The sequence below is a fragment of the Lipotes vexillifer genome, unplaced genomic scaffold (genome assembly GCF_000442215.2).
Source record: "Lipotes vexillifer unplaced genomic scaffold, Lipotes_vexillifer_v1.1 scaffold110, whole genome shotgun sequence".
Classification (NCBI taxonomy): domain Eukaryota; kingdom Metazoa; phylum Chordata; class Mammalia; order Artiodactyla; family Lipotidae; genus Lipotes; species Lipotes vexillifer.
Window position 1 is genome coordinate 1,235,236 of NW_006791887.1, and position 10,482 is coordinate 1,245,717.

Genomic DNA, 10,482 nt, shown 5'->3' on the forward strand with positions numbered 1-10,482 from the left:
AAAAAAAAAAAAAAAAAAAAAAAGGAGATGCTAAAGTAGCAAATATGGTTGTAATTCTGAGGACTGCAACAATTATTTCATTATGCTTTTTCTTAGAAAAGTCAAAAAACAAAAACAAAAAACACCAAGAACCAGCCATCAAGGTGATAAAATTATTTTCCTCAAACACCACTCAAGACCACTTTACAATCCATGCCTGGTACTTTGCCTAACATGTAGCAAGCAAAAACACAAATGTTGAACAGGACAAATATATAGAAATTTCATGGTTCTTAGTCCCAGGCTTAACCAAAGAGCTAAGCAGTCTTCCAAATGCAGGATTCCTTGGAGGAAGTCCAAGGGCAGATGATGGGCCAGATGTCCAATGTATGTCCACTCAGTAATACAGTTGAGGTGTGCCACTGCCTGGCTGCAGGGAGACCTCAGTGATCACCGGCAGCAACCATGAATGTTGTCAGAGCTGGAGAATGAGTTCTGCTCCCCAACCCAAGCTCCTAGCACAGGGTCCGGCTAAGCAAGCATACATTGAGTCCCCAACAAATGATTACCGACTGGCTGAGTGTCCAAGGATCCTACCTTAATATGCCTGCTCAGCTGCGTAGGAAACTTTTCTTCTTCCACATCTTTGACAGCTGCTTTGCCTCGGAACAAATCTATGGTCATACCAGGAGGAAGCAATCCCTGGTGCTGCTGCCACTTCAGTGCCTATGAGAAAAGAAATCCACTTGGGTGCTTTTAAGATCTGGTCCTGATTGTTCAGACAAAGCCTGAAAGGGTGAGGTTCACAGGAAACTGTGAGCCATCCAGACCCAACCATCTTTGGCCATCCAAACACAACATAAGCTCAGCTATTCTGTGTTCTAGGAACACAGGCTGATCTCAGGGTAGAAGGGGACTCTGAGAGCCAACAGGGCCATGTTTTTACACCTATTTTCTTATAGGTGTCTCTTATTATAAATAAAATTTGAAAAACAGAAATCTCCCATAGTTCCAACATCCAAACACAGCTACTGTTAGCATTTCATGTTACCTTGTAGTATTTTTCCCCTGACATATGTTTAATTTATATAGCTGTAATTATACCATATGTAAAATTTTATATTCTGTTTTCACCTAACATTAGATCATGCTTTGACATGACTAACATTTCAATGGCTGTACAATATATCCTATGTAGTGGATGTCTCACAGTTTATTTAATATATTAATGGACATTTATACTGCTTCTAATTTTTGCACTCATCTAAGTAATGCTGCAGTGAACACCTTTGGACATAAGGCTTTTTCTATTATGAGCATGTTCCCCACTTGGAATAGATTCCTAGAAGAGGACTTACTGAATCAAGAAAAGAACACAAATGGTTAAGGCTCTTTATATACACGGCCAAAGTGTTTTCCCCAAGAGACACAACTTCAATAGCATTCACGACTGCATTATGGGGAATGGAAAAACCATGGACTTTGAAGACAAATGGTCCTAGTTTGTCAACTATGCTATTCTGACTCCCAATTTCACCAACTAAATTCAGGGGAAAAGCCTAACTCCTAGAGATGATGAAAGGATAAAATAAAATAATATATGTAAAGTCTATATAACACAGGGATATGATCAATGTTGATTCATTTTTCCCTTTACTATATCAAGAATAATTTTGGATGTCATTTAAAAACTCTAATGAGTGGAAAGTTATGCCCTACTTTAGTCAATTCTCTGATTAGAGTTTGAGCTTTTCTGCATGTTTATTAACTACACATATTTCTTCTGTTAGCTGTTTATTCATGTTCTTCGCTCACTCATCTATTGTGGTCTTACTATTTTTCTTATCAATTTGGGAGCTTTTAATGTGATCAAGACATTGTATTTGTTGTTTATGTTCACCAAAAAGAATTTTTTTCCCAATCTACCCATTTTTTTTATTATAGCTTTAAAGCTTTCTTTTTATCTTAAGTTAAACTCTCAAGTAATGAAATTTGTTGACCTTTACCTTGGTGTTTACTCCCTACTCCCAGGAAATCCTTCTCTATCAAGAGGTTTGATACATTATATCACCACCTAAGTTTTTCTATATTCTTAAAATACATAACTTTCACTCTATCTGAAATTATGCTTATGAAATATGAGAGAAGGCTCTAATCTGACTTTTCTCCCCCCATTCTAAAGTAGGTGCCCCAACACCATACACTTAATAATTCTCCCTGTTCCTAGGTTCTGTGACATTCCCATTAACATCTATTGAATTCTTATAAATAACAGGATCAATTTCTTGCACTGCTGTGGCACTGGATGCCAAGTACCAAAATGATTCAAACTATAAACCTGTTAAAAGCTTCACTATTTCTAGGGCTAGTGTGCTCTCAACATTCTTCCTTTCCAAAATTTCTTTGATGAATATACTTCCAAGTTTATTTTTTCAAGTGAACACTAGAATTCTTCTGTGAAACCGTTCTAATCCTATTGTGATCTTCATTATAAACTGCCTTAAATCTAAGAAGAACTGTCATCAACATCAGTCTTATCCAGGAAAATCAATGTTTCACCATCTACTCAAATCTTCTTTTATTTCTCTGGAAAGCTTTGAAAGGCTTTTGCTTTTTTATTTTTTTTATTTTTTTTTTCTTGCGTTATGTGGGCCTCTCACTGTTGTGGCCTCTCCCATTTGCGGAGCACAGGCTCCGGACGCGCAGGCTCAGCGGCCATGGCTCACGGGCCCAGCCGCTCCGCGGCACGCGGGATCCTCCCGAAACGGGGCACGAACCCGCGTCCCCTGCATCGGCAGGCGGACTCTCAAGCACTGCGCCACCAGGGAAGCCCAGGCTTTTGCTTTTTTAAAAAGTGGAAATAAATCATGTATTACCCACAAAAGTTAATGCTAGAATTCTTATATTGTATGCTGTTGCTATAAACAAAAGCTCTTTTTTTTCACTGAATATTCGAACTGGCCAGTGCTGATATGTAGAAATGTAATCAACTTTTGTATATTTTATATCTCACAACTTTACCAAACTTTTAAATTAATTCTATGATTATAGCTGAAATATTTAATGTTTATAAATACTATTAATTTTGTTTCTTTCCAAAATTCATATGTTACTTATTTTTCATATTTTACTTTAATGACTGGAGAACTTGACCTGTCTCCAATCAACAGGTACTCTCTACAGGCTCTTTACCCGTAGTCTACAGCAGCTTCAAATCACTCCCAACTTTAAAAGGAAAAAACAAAAATGAAAACCCCTCTCTACATCACCCCTATCTCCTTCCTTTAACAACCAAGAAAGGAACAACTGGAGAGATGAAAAGGGAAGCCAAGAAGAAAAGGGTTAGAAAAACCAAGAGAGGAGTTTCATGAAGACGAGTGGTTATCATGGTTGGGAGCAACCAAGAGCATGGGGAAGATGAGGTCAGAAAGGAGTCTGTACTCTAGGTCGCATTAAAAATAATAATGACAATGCTAGTAATACTACTATACTAAAAAAAAAAAAAGAAAAAAGAAAAAGAAACACCACCAGCAGCTACCAGTTACTGTGTGTTTACAAGGTGCCAGGCAAAATACAATTGTTTTAAGTACATTTTATCTCATTTAATCCTTACTACAACACCAAGATGAGTAACTGGGATCAAAAAAGTTAGGTAGGTCTTCCCTGGTGGCGCAGTGGTTTTGAGAGTCCGCCTGCCGATGCAGGGGACACGAGTTCGTGCCCCGGTCTGGGAAGATCCCACATGCCGCGGAGTGGATAAGCCCGTGAGCCATGGCCACTGGGCCTGCGCGTCCGGAGCTCCGCAACGGGAGAGGCCACATCAGTGAGAGGCCCACGTACCGCCAAAAAAAAAAAAAAAAAAAAAAAAAAGTTAGGTAATATGCCCAAGACCGCATAGCTGGTAAGTGAGAGAGCTCAGATTCTAACTATGGTGAACATTTGTTCCAATTTGTTTCAGACAGTGTTCTGGCATGATGATCAACAATGCCCTCAAGATTGGATGATAAATTCTATTGTTACCCTAATTCTGTCTCTAGAGTGTATATGCCCTTAACCACTAATCTATACTGCCACTTCCAGGAAAGATGAATGTGGCATGGCACAGCTGTTGGTACAAGCAGCTCTACAGGTATTTCCCAGTTCCTAGGATGTCTGATTTCTTTAGCTCATACATAGACTTTATATGGTACAGGAAACACTACCAGGAGTTCAGAGTCATTTCAGTTCCACAGACTCTAATTACCTGACCCAGCAAAGCCATGAGACGAGATGGAGGCACCACGCTGACTTCCCCAGCTAAGGCCTGGGCAATCGCTGCTCTTCTCTTCTCTTTGCTACTTCCATCGGGGTATGCCTGAAAAAGGAGCGGCAATCGCATCATTTCCAAGAAATGGCAAAAGACATAAATGTGCTTATTTTTTAAAAAGTAACAGTAATCAAGCAGAAACATTCAAAAAGGAAAACATAAAAAGTTAAACAGAAGATTAATCAAACCATTTAGTTTTTAAAAACAACTTCTCAATTCTACCCACTTGCATTTCAAAAGTATGAGCTGAGAGAGAACTGAGGTCAGCCAATCCACACCATTATTTCTGAAAAGAGCCTAAGTAAACTATGTCAAAGCCAGAGTTGTTTTTCCAATTTTTGAAAAATCTGCAGAGCCAAGGATTCTTTTATATTCTTTAATAATTTTGTTCAGTCAAATGACTCCCAGCCCAGAAGTTCTTCACCACCTCTAACTTAAATCCTGTCCTGGCAATCCAAACTCCTTCCTTTATCCTCACGGTTTCTGTGAGTTTACTCTAACAACTTCCCATTATCCAGTGCCTATTAAATTCTTCTTCCTCCTATTTAGACAAGCTTCTAGTAAAAGGCTGGGTGAAAAAGAATGAAACTATATATATATGGTTTTGGAAGAATAAAAGAATAAAAATCATCATGCTCCAGTAAGCATAATCAGCTGAGAAGCAAAAACACAAGCTTTTAAGAACTAAAAGAACCAGGACTTCCCTGGTGGTCCAGTGGTTAAGACTCTGCACTTCCAAAGGGACACAAATGCACAGTGAACATACCAGCAGTAGAGCAGCACTTCTGGGCCAGTTAAGTACGTGGGCTAATGTGGAAATGATACCAGAATAAACTGTCTACTTTTTTACTAATCAACACACAATCCTATATGATGAGGTGTGTGGGGGAGGGAAGGTCCTCAAAATACTAAACTAGATTATTCTCTTTAACATACGCAAATTTCAACCAATGTAAATAAACAAAAAAGTATCATTTTCAAAAATTAAATCAAAAATACGAAAAGTATCCAATAAAATGGTTTTAAAAAGATCACATTATCGCTCAAAGTTAACAACAGTTTCTTTTCATTACCACAGTCATACCTCTCGAGGATCGAAATAAGACCTGGCCAAGAGGTTTTCCAGATGAATATACCGTTCTGGCTGTGTTTGTTTTAACATAATCATGGGATCAGTTTGTCTCAGAAGAGATCTGGCAGCACCCAATTCACGGAGCTCTATTAATTCCAAAACAACCTGTATAATTGAAAGAAAATGGCTGTCAATGCATTCGCTTATTAATTTTTCTTTTTCAGTACTATTTCTGACATAGAAATGGCCTATCAAAATGATCTCCAAATCACAAATCAGGAAATGCCCCTTCTCCTTTTCACAAGCAATATCAGGCAGACAACTACAGTAATTATGAAGTAATAACTTCAGTCCTTCATTTTTATCTACCAATCTCCTCTCCTCTTAGGTCTCTTACTCAGAATGTAGATGCTAGAGAAAACTAAAGATGGAAATATCTTTATAGGCTCCAGAGAAACCTTTCTCCAATTACCAAAATTTTCTTTAGGGAATTAACTAAACTCACGTGAACTGTAAAGAAACAAACCCATTTCCCTATTTTTACTTCAAACCACACGACATTCTTATTTCCAGAAAATCCACTCTGTTCTGTTATATAATAAGTAATTTTACGATCTATGGCCTGGTTTCCTGGCACACATCTTCTAAAAACCTTGGCATTTCCCCAGTGATAGAAATATCTTTGTTATTCATAAGCCCTCTGCATCACACGTGAGTTAGTGCTAAGGAGATGGCTCAGGACAAGGGCTGGCTATCAAAAGGACCAACCATATGATTAGAGGGTTGATGCCCTGAGCCAGCCCAACCCTGCAGAGGGTCAAGGAACTAGAATTTGAATGAAAAATCTCAATGGAGCTTCCTGGTTGGTGAATACTTTAATGTGCCAGGTAAGAGACAAACCCTAACTCCATGGGGGGAAGGCACTGGAAATTCTGGTTCAGTACCCTCCCAAACTTCACCCTATATGTCTCTTCATTCAGCTGGTACTGATCTTTCCCCTTGATAATAAAACTGCAATCATCAGTATGTCACTTTCCTGAGGTCTGTGTCATTCTAGTGAATTATCAACTCTGAGGGGGTAGTGGGGACCCTCAAATTTGTAGCCAGTTGGTCAGAAGTATAGATGGCCCAAAACCCCAAGTGTGGCTGGTGTGTGAAGTAAAGACAGTCTTGTAGAGGACCAAACCCTTAACTAGTGGGGTCTGCACTAACTCTGGGTGGTTAGTGTCAGAACTAAATTGCAGCACACTATTTGGTGTCAGAACAGTTGGTGTTAGAATAGATCATTCAATGGTCACTTAAGAAAGAATTTCAATTTGGGAAAATCTTGGCTTTTCCAAGAAGAGAGATAAAAATACAGAGTAGTTGGGCTTCCCTGGTGGCGCAGTGGTTGAGAGTCCACCTGCCGATGCAGGGGACACGGGTTCGTGCCCCAGTCGGGGAAGATCCCACATGCCGAGGAGCGGCTGGGCCCATGAGCCATAGCCACTGAGCCTGCACGTCCGGAGCCTGTGCTCCGCAACGGGAGAGGCCACAACAGTGAGAGGCCCGTGTACCGCAAAAAAACAAAAAAAAAACAAAAAAAAACCGAGTAGCACTCAAGCTTTGACAGTGTAAATTTTAGGGCTGTTAAAGCCCCATAATGCTTGAAGAAATGTTCACGGATGCTTTCCAGTCAGGGGGCCCACAATAAACCAACATACAGGGATCAGCATCACCCCCACTCTTACCTGTTCATAGAGGTCAATGAGGGTTTTGTCTGGCAATTTCAGAGACTGTATAGCCTGTAAAACAGTGTCCCAATGGCCGCTATTAATGTCAGCCACAAAACTCTCAATGCTGTCCACAGTATTCAGAGACACAGTAGTCTCTTCCTGCAAGGTGGCTAATGCCCGATGTAAACTGTTCTCCTTTAGGTACTGCATGATAAGACGGATCACACTGAAAGAAGAAAGCAAGTCATTCAGCTCATGGATCCTCACTCACCAAAGAGGTCACAAAATAAAGCCCACCCAGTTTATTTTTCTACACAACCATCCTCCTTTCACTACCTACTTTCCGTTTCTTTATCGTGTGAGTAAAACTTTCCAAAAAAATCACAGAACCTAAGTTACAAGATATCATCCAGTCCTACTTCCAACTCAGAAATAGGAGAACTGGGGTTCAGTGAAGGGAAATAATTTGCCCAATGTCTCACAGTCAGCTAGAAAGCAAGTTAGTACCAAGAAGACTCTCTTACTTCCAAGGTCAGAGATCTTTTTATTATGCCAAGTTTCTTATTAATTCATATGATTACACTGTTGCACACTATAGTAAAATACTTTAAACCAAGTCTAGTCACTGACACAAAATAAATGATTGGATGATTTGGTCCATTTTTCAAATGACAACAAAAAATATGAATTGAGACCTTCTTCAAGGGGATTTGTTGAACACAAATAAGTAGAGCTATACTGTATGTAAAAGCAAAACAAAGCTATGTGTCCTCACTTGCAAAAATAACACCTACCCACTGCCTTTATTACCAAATGTTCAGGACAAGTGAAATAAAAACATGTGGATTCAGTTTCCCAAGGAAAAGAGGACCCAGACAATCTCCAAATACTCAGAGAACAAGCAACGGTTTTCAGCATGTGACACGTCATTTCGAGTTAAATATAAATAATTAAAGCTTCTTAATCTTCGGCTTAGTGTTAAGGAGTCTAGTGAAGAATGTTGTTCATATAGACAGTAAAAGTTCACTTTACCGGCTGTACTACACTGTTCTTCTCTTGCCTTAAAAGTAAATATGTGGCACACAAGGTATTTCTACTGGACAGCACTAGTATCGGGGGTCACACTGTCCTGGCTGGAAGGGATTTCAGACTGGAATTTAGTCAATTCTCTTTCCCAGGAGAGAAATAATAATCAAAAAATAATAACCAATGTTTACTATGTGTTCACTATATATCAGGTACTGTTCTAAGCATTTTGGATTCATTTACTCCTCAAAACAACCCTATGAGGATGGCATTACTCTTACATCCATTTTACAGATGAGAATTTGACCAGGTAACAGAGATAAGTGGAAAAATGAAGATTCAAACTGGCAGCGTGGCAGGTGAACATACACCCTGGACAGGAAAGCAAACACCCTCTTCTTAAAAAGGGTTCCTTTCCTGCAGAAGGGAACTGATTACTGCTACTCACAGTAGTCTTTTCTCTCATGGCCCCTTTAAGAGATACCTGCTGTTCCAGTATCACACTGTCTTCCATAGCACACTTCCATTTACACTCCCCAAATGAAACACCACACTTGAAAAGAACTCATGTTTGACATAGCCAAAATCAAATTCACGTCCTTCAAACAAAATGTAATACATAAAGAGCTAAAAGCTTTGGAGATAGGCTGGAATTTGAATCAGAGTTCTGTCACTTACTAACTGTGACTTTGGACAAGTCAGTTAACATCTCTTTGCCTGTTTCCTCATCTGTTAAGAAAAATAACTACTCTGTAGGGGTTGGTCAGAGTTGACTACACTGCTTATAGTGTGACTAGCATGGAAAATACTTAGTAAAAAGCAGAAATTATTGATAATGAAAACATGCAGCTGGAATAATGGTCAGTTCCCACTTTGATTCAGGCTCAAAGCACGGAATCCTTTCCAACTCCTGCCCTGACTTAGGTGTCTTCATTGCCAGCACTCTCCATCACCCTTCTTTGCTTTACTTTTTCTCCAAAACACTTAGCACCATTTGCTAAGCCTATTTTACTTACTGCTTTTGCCTGCTGTTTGCCTTCCTCAATAACAATGTACTTTCTGTAAGGGCACGGATTTTTGTTTGCTTCGTTCACTACTATATTCCGAGGGTCTAAAACAAGTACACAGCAGACTTCAATATTTGTTGAATGAATAAACCTCCCTTCTTCCTATGGCAGATCTTGAGGACAAGTCCTCTCTCCCTTACACTCAGGACACAAATGATACGTCTGCTGATTTAATTATTAAGTGTTGGCAAGAGCAAGGTAGAGGATGGAATCCTGGAAAAGTTCACTAAAGACCTTCAGTCACTCATTAGCCCCCCTCTCCCCCAAGTCTATCATTCTCCTGGCCCAATTTCCACATTCTGTCCCTCCTTTGGGCTACACAGAGCTCAGAGACTAACCAAAATTCAGCGCCACATGGAACTTCATAAAATAGCTAGTCGCTCATTCATTCCAAAGACAATCACTCATTCATTCCAAAGACAATCACTCATTCATTCCAAAGACAATCATTGAGCCTCGACGATGTGTTAGGAACTGGGGCTGTAATGAAAAGGAGCCCCTAGACGCCTACACAGGCTAGTAGGGTGGGCAAACGGTGACAATACTGGATTAAGTGCTGGGCAGAAAAAAGCAGAGGGCTCTGTAAGCACAGGGGAGGAAACAAACAACACTGCTCACTGGGGGCGGGAAGAGAAAGAAGGCCGCGGGTCCGGCCCCCTTGTGCAGATTAGACCGGAGTCCAGATTGGATGGCTAATTTGCTCGGTCACAGAGACCAGGAGTCGGCGAGGGCTAGAACTCAGGTCTTCCAGGCATGTCTTACCCACAACCCCGCGCCGCCTCCCACCGGGCTTTGGGCTTCCCGTCCGCTACTTTCTTGAGGGCCCGCCTCCGAGGTAGCCAGATCCAAGAAGCTTCTTTGAGGGAAAGGAAATGCCCCTCCACTCCCCAGCCTCTCGAGCGCCTCCCCCGAGCAGCTTCTACAACCCCACCCTTCGCCTCCCTGCCCCCGCAACCTCGCGAACATCCACCACCACGGGACTCACTCCGAGGACTCGATTTCGATCGACATAGCGCTATCTTCCCTGGCACAGGGGCCACACCACTCTCAGGCCCAGTAGCGGAACGCACCAGCGACACCTCCGGCGGCCCCCGCACGTCACTTCCGCTCGACGTCCGACGCCCGCTCTGGAGGCAGTCTGTACGGAAGAGGGGCGTGGAGTGCGTGAGGAGCGGGGTTTCGAGAGGCGGAGCTTCGAGGGGCTGTCAAAAGTCGGAACTTGGGCGCCTGCGGCAGAAAATTTTCCGTTCTCCCCCCTAGAGGAAGAGTTTCCTTTAAAGGACTGCTTTTTTTGTTCGTTTTTTTGTTTTTGCGGTG

General features: G+C 41.1%; 1 protein-coding gene across 1 annotated transcript in view; it reads right to left on the reverse strand.

Annotated features, from left to right (window-relative positions):
• The window catches only part of SMU1 (SMU1 DNA replication regulator and spliceosomal factor), a 20,816-nt gene extending 10,609 nt beyond the window's left edge, over positions 1 to 10,207 (reverse strand). Inside the window, exons 1-5 of the mRNA XM_007464942.1 lie at positions 10,151 to 10,207; positions 7,088 to 7,298; positions 5,370 to 5,522; positions 4,223 to 4,333; positions 577 to 705 (exon numbers count right to left, since the gene is read on the reverse strand). Of these exons, the coding sequence (XP_007465004.1) occupies positions 577 to 705; positions 4,223 to 4,333; positions 5,370 to 5,522; positions 7,088 to 7,298; positions 10,151 to 10,176 (630 nt within the window). The 5' untranslated portion in view covers positions 10,177 to 10,207. The remainder of the gene's footprint in view (positions 1 to 576; positions 706 to 4,222; positions 4,334 to 5,369; positions 5,523 to 7,087; positions 7,299 to 10,150) is intronic.
• Between the last annotated feature and the right edge of the window lie 275 nt (positions 10,208 to 10,482).